Source organism: Lepidochelys olivacea, assembly GCF_965140295.1.
Source record: "Lepidochelys olivacea isolate rLepOli2 genome assembly, chromosome: 13".
Taxonomy (NCBI): Eukaryota; Metazoa; Chordata; order Testudines; family Cheloniidae; genus Lepidochelys; species Lepidochelys olivacea.
In genome coordinates, this window is record NC_140423.1 from 5,980,569 (window position 1) to 5,999,279 (window position 18,711).

Genomic DNA, 18,711 nt, shown 5'->3' on the forward strand with positions numbered 1-18,711 from the left:
GTTTACTGAGATCCTCCAGTACCTGCATTAAGAACTGGGTGCTTGAAAGCCAGAAGGGCTATTTGGCCTCCAGCCGAGACTCAAAAGGTAGCAGCAGAAAACCTAAGTGAATTTTACAACAGGGCTTTAACCTCTCTCTACTGGCAATGGGTCAGATGCTGAGAACAGGCTACTGATAGAACCAAATGATCAGGAAATTATTCTGTTCTTTGCCTCATCATGACTGAATAGGAAGAAAAAGCTTCACATTCCCTCAATACAATTAAGTGAGCTTGAGAAGTGACTGGAGTACATCATGCTACCCCCTGCTCAGATGGCAGGGCCTTCATCTTCACCTACCTATGCCTTGTGCAAAGCAAGTGATGTTCTATGCCAGGTACACCTGGAGGGATGGCTACCATCTGGAAAAAGGACAACCCAGTGACATGACTGGCCACTAAGGAAGGCTGCAGAGCTACCTGCCCGTTCTGATGAGAAACAGTGAAGGGGTTTCAAAGCCTTAATTGAGCATGTTCACAATTCCAGGGAAGAGACTGCACTTTCAGGGGGTTGCTTAAGGGCTGCAGTTTGTCAAGCACGCTGTCTATCTGTAAGTAGCCATAGTTATGAGAGAATTCCCCTCCTTATCACCAAGATTTAAGGGAAACTGAGCTAAGGTGAAATTCCATTTAGTATGAAGCCAGGAGATTTGTCCCCATGTTCAGGTCCCTGTCTGATGTGTGAAACACTCCCAGGCATGATGATAGCAGCAGCCCCTCTAGGCCAGAGCAGTAGCACCCAGCAAAGGGCAGAGCTCATACTGGAAAGAAAAAACATTAAAGCCACACAGCATTTAAAAGGCTGCTTAAGTTTATTAGTTTCATTGAACAAGTAAACAAAAAGCGTTACCAAGGCTGTATGGAAAGAATGCAGTCAAGTTAATGAAACAGTACTAAGGCAGTGTAGAGTTTGGGTTTTTTTTTGTTTTTTAAAAACCTACATCTAAATACTTAACGCAGCCTGTCTACTCTATGGGGAGGGGGAGTGGAAAATGGGCTCTGACTCCTAGCATTTGGATCAGAAGCAGCAACCAGGCAGGCAGCAGGAAGATGTGCCAGCCTGTTCACGCAGATGGCCCAGCGCTTTGTTTGCTGGGCTCACTGGCGTGGCGCTTCCTCATTACTTCCTGAGCCAGGCCACAAGTGATCACGCCGTTGGCCACCTGGAAAGTTCCTGAACTGGAAGACAAGAGAGACACAGGGTGAGGGAAAACGAGAGAAACAAACCATCTTTGACACAGCTGCCTCGGATACAAGGCTGGTGAATTGCAGCTCCCTGCTCTCATTAGAGCTCCTCGTACGTTCCTACTGCAGTGATTCCAGGACAGACTTCTAGTGAGATTCTTGGAGTCCAGAGAGATGGTTGAAGCACCCAAACTCAGCCATCACTGCTCCAGATTGGGCAGCACTTCCTGACTACAGTGAGCACCATCTGCAACAAAGAGCTGTGCTAGCTGACAACAGGGTCTTATTGGTAGCAACAGCTCCATTGTTTATTGGCTAAGGGAGCTGGAGCTATTCCCCTGCTCCCTTGACTTGCTAGATCCACAGGGCCACATGCAACCATGTGTGCGCACAAACGAGTTAATCCACATCTGCACCTGCTGTTTCTACTGCCGCTGCAAGGACACTTTCCTTGAGGGCCCTTTTATTGTACCAATTTTCAATGGCTACAAAGGAAAAATAAATCTTTTCCTCCTCTGCAACTTGTAGTAGAATTCAGCAGACAGAGAAGGACTTTATTCGGGACATGCAGTGTTATTGTAGCTGAGAAACTAGCTTGTCTCTCTCACCAACAGCCGTTGGTCCCTCACTCACCTTGTCATTGGGTTCATGATGGCTTTTACACACAAAGCCAGTTTAGTTCAAACAAGCCATTAGCTTCCCCTGCTCCACCCAGTTAAACAGATGTTCCACCTTCCACAACATCTGAAGAGACAGGCCCAGATCACCATGGAAGTTAGGCACCTGAGGAGGATATGGGCCTCAGAGTTTTTAGGTCTAGTATCTCCTCATAATAATGGGCGACAGTGCTACCGTTCCTCAGCTACAGGGATTCCTTTTGCTGCTGTTAGCTCTTTGCTGCAGGCTGGATCGTGAAGATTCAAAGCACTGCAGGAGAGACTAACTGGAAAGTATTCTAGATATGCAGTGCAGAATGCAACGAAGCAGAATTATAAGACGTTACAGTTTGCATTCCTCCACAACAGTCCTCCCTTGTCCTCGCCATTCCAATATTCCAAGCCACCCTTCAAGCTTCTTAGTTTATCTCCATTACCATATTCCGAGTGAGCGAAAACGAATGACCACTTACTTCTCTGGGGATTCCGACACAGTTGTCATGACAGGATGGGTTGGCTTTCCAAAGAAGAAGCTAGCCCACCAGTGACCGGGGTCAGACTTAGGAAGACCTGAAAAGCAAACATACTTATGAAATAGGACAGCTAGGTACAGCAGAAATAGGTACTTCCCTGATTACCATGGTGGTCTTGCTACACATGCAAGCAAGAGGGCAAATTAAGAAGCTGGCACTCTGCAGTGGTGCCTCACGAGGGAGTAGAAGCCAGCTACTACAACTTCAGTTCTCTTCTATGCAGAGGCTCTATAGGGATTTTTCGGCCATTATAACCCATGGATAATGTACTTCGTGAGCACGCAGAACGTTTTTGAAGCTACACTGATGCTCTGAAGAGCTATGGAGAAGGTAGCTAGTTTTGTATTAAAACCGCGTGTTTTGAGCGCAAGAGGCCCCCTCCGCAGGGGGCTGGGGCAGAGAGAGTCCAGGCTGTAGGAGAGGGGCTTACCCGGATGGTGAGGAATAACCTCCCCAGAGTATTCAGCACTTCCACAGGAGCTGCTGCTGGAAGAGGAACCCAGACGCCCTGCGAACGAGATTGCATCCCGTCAGGCCAACACTCCCCTCTGCCAACATCAGATCTCCTGCTGTAATGAACATCCCCGCTGCAGTTAGTACATGGTTTGCCATTAACGATGAAGTATCTGCCACATTACTGCTTCTTAGGCGCAGGTACCAGTTTCCATACCAGCTAATTTCCTGTTCTGAGGATCAGCTGGTATGCGCCAGTCTTTTAATGGCATCCACCCTAGACAGTAAAAGCATGTCTGAAGGACATGTTAATCTGCCATCACACATTTGGAGATATTTTTAAGTGCTCCTTTACGAGATTTCCTGGCATGGTGTTTTAAGAATAGATTCTCTCACACCCAAAGGACAAAGAATAACCTCAAACAGGTTTCTCAGCAAACTAGGTAATTACAAGCAGCAGCAGGTTAATGCCACAGGTTGGAACAAAGGTGGTGCTACGTGGACATAATCTTCCATAACAAATTTTCCAAATGGTTTGTAACTCTCACTCGGCAAGTGGAGACAAGTAACCGAGCTTAAACCATGCTCACTTTCTTGCAAGACTGCAGTAATCCTTGTGTAGGATTCTTGGTCATGGAGGGTGGGGGAAGGTTTTGGTTTGATGCACATTGGGAGTCTCCTCTTCTAGTGTGGGTGAGACAGAGGCCTGGTCTATGCCTAAAATTTAGGTCAACCCAGCTAAGTTTGCTCAGAGCTGTGAGAAATGTTGCCCCCTGAGCACCGTGGTTAGGTCAACCTAATCCCCAGTACAGACACAGCTAGGTCAATGGATGGATTCTTCCATCACCTGAGCTACTGCCCCGGAGAGGCATTACCTACATGGAAGGGTTTTTCCTGTCAACCAATGCGGGAAGCATCTACCCTATGGCACTACAGCTGCCATAGCCTAGACATTTCTGCATGGGAGGAACTTGCCTGACATACGGTAAGTCACAGCAGTTGCCACTTGGCCAAAAGGAGCTTGCTGGAGAGCAACAACGATCTGAACATAGAGGGTGCTTTATGAGACAATTTCCCCTTCTCCATCCTGCATCTCTAACAGGAGTGTGGGGAGAAGACCACAAGGTACACTGGAATTGGAAAAGTTTCAGGAAAGGACAAGAAAAAATGATTAGGGGGAATGGAATGGCTTCCATCTGAGGAGAAATGATTAAGACTGGGATTTTTTAGCTTGGAAAAGATACAACTAAGGGGGGATATGATAGAGGTCTATACAATTGTGACTGGTGTCGAGAAAGTAAATAAGGAAGTGTTATCTACTCCCTCATAACACAAGAACTAGAGGCCACCAAATGAAGTTGATAGGCAGTAGGTTTAAACAAAAAAAGGAAGGTTTTTTTGCACAATGCAGAGTCAACCTGTGGAACTCCTTGCCGGAGGATGTTGTGAAGGCCAAGACTACACTAGGGTTCAAATGAGAACCAGATAAATTCATGGCTAATAGCCATTGATGGACCTATTCTCCAGGATCAGTGTTCCCTCTCATTTTTACCACCCATGTGCGGAATGAATTTTGTTATGTGCACCAATATGGAGGTGATGTGTCATACATCACCTTCATATTGGTGCACATAACAAAATGCATGTGGTGGGGGTGGGGCTCTTGTGAGAGGGGGCTCAGGGCTGGGGCAGAGGGGTTTGGAGTGCAGGAGGGTCCAGGGCTACTGTGGGGAGAGAGAGGACTCCCCCAGCGCTATCTCCCCACAGCAGCACCTGGGTGGGGGTGGGGAGAAGAGGCACCTGTCCCTGCTGCAGGAGCTCTGGGGCTGGGGCTGCTGGATAGGTGCCCCTCCCCCAGCCCCAGCACAGCAGGCCTGCACCTTGGGCTGGCCCTGGCCACACCTGGGTCCAGGCCGCTCTAGCCATGCTGCCCCGGCCCTGATCTGGCTGGGGCTGGGGCCAGGCTGCAGGGTGAGTTGGGGCTGGGGGAAGGGGTGCCCCTCCCCCAGCAGGTCCCCGGTTGGGTTCCCTAAGCGCCTAGGCTGCTGCATGGCCATGTGGCTTACAGGGAACTTAGGCCAGGATGGGCAGGGATGGTGTCCCTAGCCTCTGTTTGCCAGAAGCTGGGAATGGATCATTTGATGATTACCTGTTCATTCTGGAGCACCTGGCACTGGCCACGTTGGACGACAGGATACTGGGCTAGACGGACCTTTGGTCTGACCCAGCATGGCTGGTCTCATGTTCTTAATCCTCAGCTGGTGCTGTTTGGTAAAGCTTTATGGGCAGTGGAGCTATGGTAGCTCAGACCACCTGAGGATCTGGCCCTGTACTATAGGCTCATGTGGGCAGGCTGTACTTTTCTATTTACTTTGTCTTTTGCAGAAGTGCTTACTTTACACAGCGTTTAGCTAGTCACCCCCCACCCTACTGCTCCCAGGAGCTTTAAGGTAACTCTAGAGGCAGCCACTTTCAAGAAGAGGAAAATAGCCCTTAAACCACGCATTGAGAACTTATTGTTCCTTTGTTTGTATGGTAGGTCATATGGTTGAGTACAGAGGATGCTGGCACAGTTAAGGGAGTGTGGCTTGTTATCTCCCTGCTGAGTAAATAAGACTCACCCCCATTCTTGGCTCTTAGCCTCTTTTCAACAAAAATGCTGCAGTGTCAGGCATTTTTTTTGCATGAACAAAAAGGTGTCTTTGTTTAGCGCCTGGATGGTTCATGTTTATTTCAGGAATGCCATGACGTAGCCACTGGTGGCTACTTCTAAATTAATCCACACTTCGGGTCCTATAAGGAGTTCTGTTGGTGATTCTTTGAAAGGAACAATCGAGAGAAATGGTACATTTGCTATGTATTGAGAAAGGATGCAGAAGCCGATGGCTTTAGCATAGGCATACAGTAAGCAAGAATAGGAGATTTTATCTGAAGCACAGTTCAAGCTGGCATTTCAGGGAGTTCAGATGCTCAAATCCCATTGAAATTCAGTGAGGGATGAGCACCCAACTCCTTTAGGGTCCTCTTTAACTTGCATTTCCAAGGAGCCTATAAATACACTGTGGTTGGAAAGCAAACTTGACTGTTTTTGAGCAGTTCTACATGGGCATTACAAACTTCAACCAAGATAAGAGGAGAGTTCAGCAACTTATCTTCGCAAGACCCACTCCACAGAAAAAGGTTTGAACTAGATCGCTCTATTCCCCACCCACCAACACGAGTGTCTGCAGTCCGGTTTGTGAGCACTCCATTTTGCACCCATTAAAGGACAGCGTAGCAGTTCTTACTTCTGTAGTAGTCATGGGTTGCCACAAGTGAGCCGCTTGATGGGATTGCTGCCATGTTACTTGATCTTAGTTCTTGTACAGATATCAACCCTGCAAGACAAAGGAGTGAGCCTTCAGAATATGGGGAGTGTCCATGACCACATACCAGACATGCCAAACCCACACAAAAAAAAGTGCGGAAATTGGGCTTGTTTTTGGCTTAATTGGCTTGTGAGTTGCTTGTTGGCTAGTTTTTGGCTTAGCTTATTGCTTCATTTATTTATTTTTGATTGGCTCCCAGCCAGCAGGGGCAAGGCAGGAAGAGAGTCAGGGCTGCACAGCAGGCCCACCACTGTCCCAGACTGCACACTGGAGGGGAGGGCGAGGGGGGAGATCTAGTCACAGTGTTGGGGTTCATAAGGAGTGGCTTGGTTTGGCTTTGTTTTGAAATGGGATTAGCTTGATTTTTGGCTTATTGTGAAAGTCAGGGTGTTTATTTACCATGTGAAAGCTGGCAACTGCGCATACCTGCAGAGAGCAAACAAATGTGACACAAGACTCAAAGTACCTTCTATTACCATCCTCAAGAAGCCTAAACCATGGGATAACCCAACATGCAAACAAGGAGGAAATAAGAAAAAATAAACCCGCATGCTACATGAGACATCATTCAGGCTGGTTTCAGAGTAACAGCCGTGTTAGTCTGTATTTGCAAAAGGAAAAGGAGTACTTGTGGCACCTTAAAGACCAACCAATTTATTTGAACATAAGCTTTCGTGAGCTACAGCTCAAATAAATTGGTTAGTCTAAGATCATTCAGGCTGTTCCTTGATTACTGCAATAGATTCAGGATCTCAACTGTCACTTAAATTCCTAATGTACATGCAGGATTTGAGTAAGTTTATCTTGCAACATTTCTGACAGTGTGCTAGTTAGAATTCACTGTTGATGTTCTGCTTTCTTGGGTCTTCAGATTGTATTAAGGGTAATTGTTTTCCTCTGTATGCAGTACATACCTATAGCCCATATCACCGTGGACTAATACTTTTAGCTACTAAAGTATAGTCTTAAACAGAAGCTCTTCAATGAGTCACAGGAGGAACCACCATGAGCACAACTTTTCCATTCAAAATGAGACCATCCTTGCTAGTACATATTACCATGACTGTGAACACAGGGGCTGGAACTAGGGGTGATCACACACACAAAGTCCTGGCCCCTTGCCCTGAAGAGCTAATGAAGTATGTGTGAATGACACAAGAGGGAGGTTGAGGAACACAACAATGGTGTCATGATCTGTTTTGTTTTCATCCCTATCCTTTGTATATTAGTAGCAGAAATGCTTGTGCACTCATTCAACTAGACACTATGTGACTCATAGCAAATCACAGTCAGACATCACTGCTCTAACAGTGGACATCTGCAGATCAGCTCATTGTTTAACTTCTAACATGTGAAGAAATTACCCTACACAAGATGTCCTTTAACAGAAGGACAAAGCTCATGGATAAATTACTTGTTGATAGTTCTCTCCCCTACAAATTAGTAGATAGGACTTTCCAATAATCATGTTTTTGAAAAATGCTACAATACATTTAATGTTTGGACAAGCTGTGAAAGCAAGCTACAGTCGCATCTCCAGAGCGGTCACCACCCAGACAAATTTCATACAGAACAGATGGCAGTATGGTGTATGTCCGTCTCCTCAGCCAAGTAGATGTGTTTACAAACACTTACAGAAATAAACGCAGGAAAAATGGCTCACTTGAAATCACTCCCATCCTTCCAAATCAGTACACCCCACACAATGGTACAGAGATAAAGCATTGGGACCGGACTCATGGGATCTTGGTTCAGTTTCTAGCTCTACCACAGACTTCTGGGTAACCTCAGGTGAGTCACTGTGCCTCAATTTCTCATCTGTAAAACGGGGACAGTATTTCCTTTATCCCATTTATTTACATTGCAAGCTCTGAGGCAGGGACACGTGCAGCATCCAGCATAGTGGGGCTTCCACTCCCTGTTGTAACCTGGAGGGGCTACTTTATTAAAAAAATTAATTTTATGGTGCTCAGTTTCCACTGCTCTTCCTCATCCGACACACGCAGCCAGGATATCATAAGCAGAAATAATGAAGGAAACAAACATGCCCATTTACTTCAATCACTCAGAGTTCTCTGCACCATCTCCAAAGGGACAGTTTACTCCTTCCTGTAAACAGAACAGTCAGCTAATTATAAGCAGCCCCTCTTAATATAGGCTACTATTCACCATTAGCCGTGAAAAACAGGGTGTGAAAGTATTAATGTAGCTGGACTACAGGCATATACTCTGGACACAATGTCCGCACTGCCGACATCAGACTTCTGCTGACCTGAGAGTAAAGTACAGCTGGCTGGGGAAAAGAAGTTTTTTGATCAAAGCTCCAGCCAGCTCTAGAGAGTGGTAGAAAGTTAGAGCCGAAGGCAGACCATGGCCCTCAAAGAGCATTGGGTAGTTATCAAAACATCCTGTACGTGCTGATGAGTGCTACTTAGAAAAGACAAAGCTGCCATCCAAAGTTAGCTAGGGTGTGGCAGCCTTTCCTTCCAGATGTGCACTTTGGAAGGGACACATCTGGCAAACCAGGCTACCGCAACAGTGTCACTTGTAAGCCACAGCCCACTGGCTTAATGGAGCGTTTCTACACAGTCACATTACACCTCTTCCTCACACACTAATGTAGCATCTGTCTGTTTCCAGGCAAAAGTCAAGGAGTTTTTCAATCTGGCTACCTAAGGAACTACCGCTTCCTATTTGCGGCGTCATGGCTGCTAAGATGCAGTCCCCAGACATGGAGACCTGGAGGCAAAATGTTCCCAGATGATCCCCCACTGTGGAAGCCCTCACTGTTCAGGCAAGCCAGAGGTAGAGTTCGTTAGTCTTCCAGGCAGAGTACAAGACACTCCTTCCTTTGGCCAACACACTGTCTGTTCACTTTTCGGTTTAACAAATTACTGGGGAAGCACAGTGCAAATAGGTTTCAGAGTGTTAGCCCTGTTAGTCTTTATCAGCAAAAACAAAAACATCAAGGATCTACAAACTATCCTGAAGGACAATCCCTCACTCACTAATCTGGGGAGACAGGCCAGTCCTAGTTTACAGACAGCCCCCCAACCTGAAGCAAATACTCACCAGCAACCACACACCACACAACAAAAACACTAACCCAGGAACCTATCCCTTACAACAAACCCCGTTGCCAGCTCTGTCTGCATATCTATTCAAGGGACATCAGCTACACCATCAGGGACTCGTTCACTTGCACATCAACCGATGTGATATATGCCATCCTGTGCCAGCAATGCCCCTCTGCCATGTACATTGGCCAAACCAGACAGTCTTTATGCAAAAGAATAAATGGACACATATCAGATGTCAAGAATTAGAACATTCAAAAACAAGTTGGTGAACACCTCAACCTCCCTGGACAATCAGACTTAAAAGTGGCAATGCTTCAACAAAAAAAAAAAAATCTTCAGAACAGACTCCAATGAGAAACTGCAAATTAAATTCCAGTTCTGCAAACTAGACACCATCAGATTAGGCCTGAATAAAGACTGGGAGTGGATGAGTCACTACAAGAACTAATTTTCCCCTACTGTTACTCACACCTTCTTATGAACTGTTTGAAATGAGCCACCCTGATTACCACTAAAGTGATTTTTCGTCCTGTTGATAATAGCCCACTTTAATTGAATTGTCTTGGACACCCCCCCCCCCAACTTGGTAAGGCAACTCCCATCTTCTCATGTACTGTTACATATATCTTCCCACTCTATTTTCCACTCCATGCATCTGATGAAGTGGGTTTTAGCCCACGAAAGCTTATGCCCAAATAAATTTGTTAGTCTCTAAGGTGCCACTAGTACTCCTCATTTGTTTTTTACAGTGTGAATAGTTATCTAATGTTGAAGTGAGCATGTAGAATACAGAAGAGGAGCAGACATGAGGGACAGGTTATGAACTAGTAAGCTGGTCTGGCCTAGTAACAGCTCTGAGGAATTTAGTACTCTTCATGGCAATAGAGCTACAGAAGCAGGGAGCCTTGGGAGAGACCTCATGTCCTAACAAACAGGACCACTGACAAGGACCAACTATTCCCAACCAATCAGAGTCTCTATAATCCACCACCTTTCAATGGAGGGAAGAATGAATTGAGGGGCAGGGCTTAATTTTGACCTTCAGCTACTAAAGCAAGAGATTACTGAAATGGTAGCTGTGTATTATATAAAACTGGTCATGCTCCATCTTGCTACTAAATACATATCTTTGTATTTCCACGTCCCTCACCTTACCATAGTATCTAAACACCTCATGGCCTTCAGTGTGTTTGTCCTCACATCATCTCTGTGAAAAAGGAAGTGTTATCCCCTATATACAGATGGGGAACGGAAGCACAGATTAAGTGACTTGCCCAGGGTCACCTAGGAGACCTGTGGCAGAACAGGTAATTTAGCCTGGGATTTGGAAGACCCATGTTCGTGCTCTCTCTCAGCATCTTAGGATGCTGAAAGGGGATGAGAAGAGAGCTCATTTGTGTAGCAAACAACTCACCTGATCACTACAGGTGTATGGGCAAATGGCTTTTCACATTCTTCACCATTTACTCACCACATGTGAAAAGGCAGATTTATGCCAATCTCAATTTTGAAAAAAGCAAAACCAGATGTACGAACATGACCAGTATGAAAGAACCAACCAGAACCTCAACTGCCAATGAAGGGTGCTGCCTCAAATTGGAGGTTAAAGTTTATATTATTTCCTATTCTGCTTTTAATAGACTCCATTAAAAACAAATCACATCCTAATTTCAGCCAGATGCAGGTCACTTCATGTCCCACATTTTAAGCAGCACCCATAATATGATGAAGGTGCAGGGTCTTCAGGTCAGAGTTTATTGAGAGAGAAAAAAACTAAGAATTTAGCAGACAAGGACAAACCAAAATAGTGTAAAGCCACACTCAAGCCTCTGATAGGCAGAGTAACATACTGACAGATTTATTTCTCATATAGGCATTTCTGTGGCAGGAGCACATGTGCTTAGAACTTGTCCTTAATCTCTAGTGTTTGAAAAGGTAGTTTCTGCTTTTAGTCACTCCACTCAAAACAGTGCTTCCCAAACTGTGGGCGCTACATCAGCTTGATATTTTCTATCAGTTTATTTCACAATAATTTAAGAAGATGGTACGTGAACCAATAAAGAATCTCTATTGCAAGCTTATAAAAACACACTTAATAAAGTTATCAGCATTCAGGCATGTTGCTGCATGAAAGCAATTCTGCAGACAGATGGGATTGATTTTCTCTGGTGTAGCCAGTGCACCAGGCTATGGACAGTAAGTGCCTCATCAGAATTCACTTTCATTCTGTGATCAAGAATGACTGAAATTCCTCTGGTTTGATGGAAAGGGTAATAGCTGCATAATAACTGGCATAAGCGCCTCTACTACACATGTGGGGTGTCTAACATTTTTAGAAAGCTGTGTGGGTTGTGGGGGGAAGGGAGTCAGAGACTAGGATTATGTAAACTGAAGGAAAATCATTAAAACATGTTGCTTGATTTACAGGGCGGGAGGAAGTGGCCATGTCTTTTGTCTCTCCTCTCCCTTTTAGAGAATTCTTTACTTGCCTGCAGCTGAGGGTGGGGAACTCCGCGAGAACACACAAGCTGAAAAAACCAGACTGAACTGGCTCGCAGCAACCCACAGAGAGCCCCATCCCATCCCCCTAGCCTCGCTTCTAGTCCTGTACTTTGCTACAGGCATGATCTTGATTCCACCAGCTTGCTCAGCACGTCTCAAGTCTTGTTGGGGGGGAGGGGAGGGAGCGGTAGAGGGGAAAAGCATGTCAAGGATTTGGGGGGGTGGAGGGGTGTCCGGATGTTCAGTCTCATATCCTAGGATCAGGACCGACTCTAGGCACCAGCAAAGCAAGCATGTGCTTGGGGCCACACAATCCAGGATAACAAAGCCATGCACCGAGCAGGGGAGCAATGCCCCCTCTCAGCTCTACGGTCTGCCAAGGGGAGCTGCGGTAACACCACCAGAGCAAAGCGGTGTCCGGAGGCTGCACAGCAACTGGTTTGGGTTGAAAGATTCCCTAGTCGTGTGCGAGGGAAACCAGAAGACAAAGACAGATCAGCAGACCCTGCACTTGGGGGGTGGGGTGTTTAAGCGTCCTCTCCGGAAAGGAAACAGTTGCCAACATCCTGAACGAACTCAGGGCAATTCTCCCTAGGGTGCCCGCAGTTCTGACCGACTGGTGCCAGCCCAGGTGAGCCATGGAACGTCGGGACACGGGCCCCGGAACGTCGGGACACGGGCCCCGACCCAGATACTAGTAACAAGTAAACTCCACCCTTGTCACTTACAATGCAACAGACAAAGCCACCGGAAGCCCACTTCGCTCCTGTTTCGGGGAGTCTCGGGGAAACCCTCCCCCCCCTTTAGCGTAAAATCTTCACCCACAGCCCCTTGCCCCGCACCTAGACGGTCTGTAAGGGGGTGAGCTGGAAAGGCCCTGTCAATCCTGGGACAGTTTCACCGAGGGAGATGGCGTCTTTCGTTACAACGCAGAGCAAAAGGGACCGGGGCGGGGGGGGGGCAGAAATCCCTCCAAATGAGGGGAGCGCACTTAGAGTCTTTAAAAAGGGAGATCGGGGGCCAGCAAGGCTTGGCAGGGTGTCTGGAAGCGGAGAAAACACAGCAGTCAGCCCTTCCCCACATCAACACAATACTCGGTTTAACAAAGCGGCAGTCGCACAGATCGCTTGATCTACAGTCACCCGCCACCCCTCTTGGAGGCGTCCCTAGTTCACCCCACCGACCACTTGCTCAAAGTTTTCCCTTCGCGCAGCTACTCTCGGAAGCCCCAGCCCTACTGGTGTGGGTTTTTTTTGGGGGGGGGGGAGAGAGATGCTGTTGTTTTACCTTGTTTCTTTTCAGCGCTGCTCCCAGCAGCGCCCTCACGGCTTGCGATCACAGGTGGCGAGGCTCAGGGGAGTAAACGCTAGGCTACAGAACCCATTTGCAAAGGAGATACTGGGAGTGCACTCCACGTCCACAAAACACGGCCAGGGTCTCAGGGATTTCAGAGGCAGCGTGGCCGCAGCAAGGGTTTATATAGCCCGGAGCCCGGGGCTCGTCACCGCTTGTGTACGCGCTGGGAACGCCCCCAATGGGAGGGCAGAAGGGAGGGAGGGAGGGAGGGAGCCAGGAGGTTTCCACCCCCTAACTTGAGGGTAAGGGCCCTCTGGGTTTAGAGGCTGCTGGGACGTGTTGTCGGCCCCACGGTCTATTGCACAAACTCTCGGTGTTGTTCGGTGCCTTGTGCACATTGCAAATCCCGCGTTCACACTGCTGGAGCAAGCAGGAAAAGGGAGTGAAATGATTCGGAGGGGGTCACCTTGCGGATCAAAACCTGCCTCCTGTTGGAAAAATAACAGGCAACATTTTGGAGACAGCCATGCCCCTACCCCGGGAGTCAATTATAATAATGATTAAATTAATAGGGGGAAATCACCCTGGATGCAACTCTGCTTAAGTGAAGGGTGTTACACCCAGGGATGAATCTGGCTTATTAATGGTAGGTTTCAGAGTAGCAGCTGTTAGTCTGAACAAATTTGTTTCTCTCTAAGGTCCCACAAGTACTCCTGTTCTTTTCAGTTTATTAATGTAATTAGAAATGTAATATTTTGTTTTGTTCTGGCTTTTACACTCATCCATGTAAATAAATTAATACAAAATGTAAGGATTAGAAAGGGGAAATTGAGGTCCTTGCAATGAGTTTAGGGGTTCACCTGCCCAGATCTCCCTGCAGGATTGGGAGCATATGCCTCAATCCTACAAATGCTTTGGTTAATGTAATCTCCTATATGACCCCTTATCACCATAGTATCTGAGGACCTCAGAATCATTAATGGATTTTATTCCCACAACATCCCTTTGAGGTAGGAGGCTATCATCTCTGTTGTACAGATGTGGAACTGAGTGACAGGCCTGAGGTTACACAGGAAGGCTATGGCTGATGGTGACCCAAGACCTGAACAGGGCTACCAGTCTGGTTCCCTATCCACTAGTCCACACTTATGTTATATGCACTCAAGCCACTACATAACTTTACTCAGGTGACTAGTTCCATAGCTGTAAGTGGGACTACTCACGTAGTTAAGTTATGAATGTTCTTCAGCATTTGCAGGTTCGAGTCCATATACAGTAAAGCATAAATGCAATTCCATACTATGACGTAAATCAACACAGCAAAGCAATTGCTTATTTCAAGTCTCTGATCCTGCAGCCCTCACAGAATATTCCCATTCGGTGGGACTTTGGGTTATGGAAAGACAGCAAGATATGAATGCCCATCAACTCTTTCTTACAAAAGTGAAGGAAGCATCTGGGATTAGGTATATATTTGTTTCTCACTTTAGTGTTGTTGAGCCAAGAGTGAAGAACTGACTGAAGCATAGTACAGGATGTTCCTGGGCAAAAAGAAAGCAAAGGACCTTTCTCTGGCAATTTAAACTCCCTTTGAAACAAAGATTCAGTCCATCATAATAACATCTGGGTAAATTCAACAAAACAGCACAAGTTGTGCTTAAAGGCCCAGATTTTGCACTCTTCTCTTCATGGGCTCACCTGTGTGGATCGAACTGCAATATCAGTAACAAAAGAAGCAATCTTTCACTTTGTCATCTCTCGGTATGCAGCACACTAATTATTTTTAAAGGACACTTTCTAGGGGACATATCCTGTCAAAACTCCTCATTGAAATCTGCCTAGAAGTCAGTGACAATACATGAATTTGGGTCTTTTTCATATTTTCCGTGCGAGGTCTGGCAGAATCAGCAAGGGATTAGGAATTAGAAAGTCCTGAATTCTACTCTGACCTCAGTTTACCCATCAATTAAATAGGGATAATAAAACTGACCTATCTTCCAGGGATGTTGTGAGGGATTAGTTAAATACTGTAATGGACTTTGAATATAGAAATGCTAAACACATGACTGTTTAAATAATCCTTTGGTAGCTTTATATGCAAATGTATTTTTAGCCAGTTATGTTTTGTTTTTCTGCATCACATATACACATGTACAAGTCAAGCCAGTACCTATAAAAAGGCAGGTTTCAGAGTAACAGCCGTGTTAGTCTGTATTCACAAAAAGAAAAGGAGGACTTGTGGCACCTTAGAGACTAACCAATTTATTTGAGCATGAGCTTTCGTGAGCTACAGCTCACTTCATCGGATGCATGCCGTGGAAGGCAGTGTGTCCTGGGATTACATTACTTCAGTCTCAGAAAGAGTCACTTGTGGTGAAATTCATGCAGCAGAGGCCTCAAGGTCGTGGAACGGCCATGGTTTTGCTGCTTGGGGAGTGGGTGGATGCAGTTCTGGTACACAGGGGAGCACCACACACTTGCACACTGTAGAGCAGGTCTCCGAATAGGGGGGATAAAGAGGGCTCGGAGGCAGGTTGTGGGAGAGGTATGGGAAAGCCAGTGGGTCCTCCATTACACGGCCCTAGTGGGAGAGTCATTGTGGGCACTTCCAGATGAGGGACTAGAGTAGCAATAATAGATGGCTAGTGGGATTGGGGGTGAGAACCCCATGCAGCTTCCCACCTGTCACAGCTTGAGGGGGAGTCAGGGCCCTGCACCCCCACTTCCTGCAATTCACCGTGACTCTCAGCCAGACAGTAGAAGAGAAGGTTTATTAGAGACAACAGGTTTCAGAGTAACAGCCGTGTTAGTCTGTATTCGCAAAAAGAAAAGGAGTACTTGTGGCACCTTAGAGACTAACCAATTTATTTGAGCATGAGCTTTCATGAGCTACAGCTCACTTCATCGGATGCATGCCGTGGAAACTGCAGCAGACTTTAGTCTCTAAGGTTAGTCTCTAAGGTGCCACAAGTACTCCTTTTCTTTTAGAGACAACAGGAACACAGTCCAAACCAGAGCTTGTAGGCACAGACAGGACCCCTCAGTCAGGTCCCTCTAGGGGGGCAGGGAGCTTAGATCCCAACCCTGAGGCTCCCTCCTCTTCCCCAGGCAACTCCAAAACTGAAACCCCCTCCAGCCGTCTCACCCAGCCTCCTCTCAGCTCCTCCTCCAGCCTTTGTCCAGTTTCCGGGAGCAGAAGGTGTCACCTGGCCCCAACCCCCCTCCTGGCTCAGGTTACAGGCTCAGGTATCTTCCCTCAAGGGAAGTTTCCCATCCCCAATGCATCCCCAATCCCTGTGAAACTCTCCCGCAACACTTCCAGGTCAATACTCCCCACTCCCAGCTGCATCACACCACCACAAGGCCTTTCTATGCAGGCTGAGTGTGTTGGGGGTGGAGAAAGGGAATTTTACTGTTTACTAGGAGTGAAACTCAGGCATTTAAAATCCAGAACAGAAGTCGGGAATCAGAGAGAAACCCCAGCCAATTCCTATCTACCGTGAGCCTCTTCTTCTCCTGCAGCTGTTTTCATTCAGCGCTGTGCTTTTCACCCAGGCCGTCTCCAAATTCCATATTGGGTGTGAAAGGCAATGCTGAATCTGGCAGCTGGCTTTTGTCCCTACTCGGCATTGTGAATATTCAGGAGATAAAGCCTTTCATGCAACTTAATGTACTTGGCAAACACATCAGAATAAACCAACTCTGCAGAGCTGATTGGAGCAGCTGGCCTCTGATCTCTGTCATAGTCACCAGGACGTGAAGGCGTACATTAATAAAGCTCTAAATGAATTATAAAGGAACACTATCTGTTTCCCCTCCCCCCACTCAAAATACAGTGTACCATTTCCTTTACTCCTAACTTCTTAGAAGTCTACAAATGGATATATTTCCTCTTCTGAGTTTTACCTTTACTATCTGGCACACCTTGTTATTTGCCAAACAGGAAAGTTACATCTCAAGAGGCACACACAACCACTGAACTGTGTGGGTGCTTGAGAATGGAGTAACTCTCCACTTCCTTGTGTTTGTACCAGCATTTCTAATGATTAGGTTGCAGGAAAACTCGGGGAATAGTTTTGATTAGGCTCTGGCTGCCTCAGAGCTAGGGGATCATAAGAGCATCAAACTTTGTTTTTTGTGTAGTGCCTACAAGAACTATGACTGTTGTTTCTTTATGTTAATTGGTGGGAGGGAGTTGTTTGTTGTTAAACTGGTGATTTAAAAAAAAACAGGGCTGGATACTGGCCACAGACAGCAAGTGGAGAAATCTCTTGGTCAAAGGGAACTTCCCACTGGCATAAAGCTGGTAGAGTGGGCTTCTCCACCAGCCAAACCCATCCTGGCATTGGGGCATATCGGAGGAGGGAAAGGATCTGGTCTCCTACATGGATCATTTACTGGACTAAGGTCCTATATAGACTATACACCTGTGGCATATGTTTCAGCAGCAGCATAGGCTGCTCTAACTAACACTGGGACTGGGGCCTGCACTGGTCCACAGGATCAGAGAGCCAGAGGCAGCTCCCTAACATTCTCTCCACTTGTGTGCCATGAGCAGAGCTCAGGTGCAGGGGAAAATCTGGCCCATAATATTTAGAAACTGGAGATCATTTCTGATCAGTGCACAAGCCACGTAACCAGGGTGCATGACAGGGAGAATTGCATCAATGTGTGGGGTCAAAATCTCCTGCCACATCTCCTCGACTGCGGCTACTTCAACCTTAGGGACAGCAATATGAGTTTACAGTGATGCTCCACGAGCACCAGCATGACATTTCACACTGCCTGCAGCTTACTGTGGAAAACAGAATATACACGGCTACCATGTCATGTTTGATATGCTGGGTTTGTGTGACTCATACATGAACTGTAACAAAAACAACTCCCTTCCTACCTTACATTCCATGCACACATGAAGCACATCCAAAAATCTCTCTTCCTTACAAAACAATGTTGCCAACTCTTGCAATATCATCATGAGTCTGGCAACAGAACATAAACACATAAGAACGGCCACACTGGGTCAGACCAATGGTCCATCTAGCCCAGTATCCTGTCTTCCAACAGTGGCCAATGCCCAGATACTTCAGAGGGAATGAACAGAACAGGTAATCATCAAGTGATCCATCCCCTGGTGCTTTTCTTAAAGCCCCAACTCCTGGAGTCATGAGCTTGTGTAAGAATCTCTGCTTTCATTAAAACAACAACAAAACAAAAGTTCTAGTCCTCCAGTTGCAAAGAAAAGCTTGGGAACATGCCCAAAGCACATCCTAAAAGCTCAGAAACTGTGAGGCAAACAGAAAGAACCACAGATGTATATCTTTGATCTCATGATTTTAAAGCCAATCTTAGGATTTTTGAATGCTTGGTGTTGGCAATGCTCAAAACGTATCTTTCCTTTCTGCATGGGCATTGGAAAACTTGGAGCATTTTCATATGCACTTATGTCGTTTTATCAGCCTGTTGTAAATACTCCATTCGGAAAGGAAACAATAGCCCTGTACATCATTCCTTTGGGAAGACAGTGCAATAGCCTGGTGAAATACTGCAGACATGTTGCATTGTCTCTTGCAGCATATGGAAAAATCACCTCCCTCTCC

General features: G+C 46.4%; 1 protein-coding gene across 1 annotated transcript; it reads right to left on the minus strand.

Annotated features, from left to right (window-relative positions):
- Nucleotides 1-831: 831 nt before the first annotated feature.
- On the minus strand, nt 832-13,283 carry PPDPF (pancreatic progenitor cell differentiation and proliferation factor). Its single transcript, XM_084645168.1, has 5 exons — nt 13,103-13,283; nt 6,153-6,242; nt 2,843-2,920; nt 2,353-2,449; nt 832-1,217 (listed from the first exon to the last, which is right to left on the minus strand). Exons 2-5 carry the CDS (start codon nt 6,205-6,207, stop codon nt 1,103-1,105), a joined length of 345 nt encoding a protein of 114 aa, XP_084501294.1. The 5' UTR covers nt 6,208-6,242; nt 13,103-13,283; the 3' UTR covers nt 832-1,102.
- Between the last annotated feature and the right edge of the window lie 5,428 nt (nt 13,284-18,711).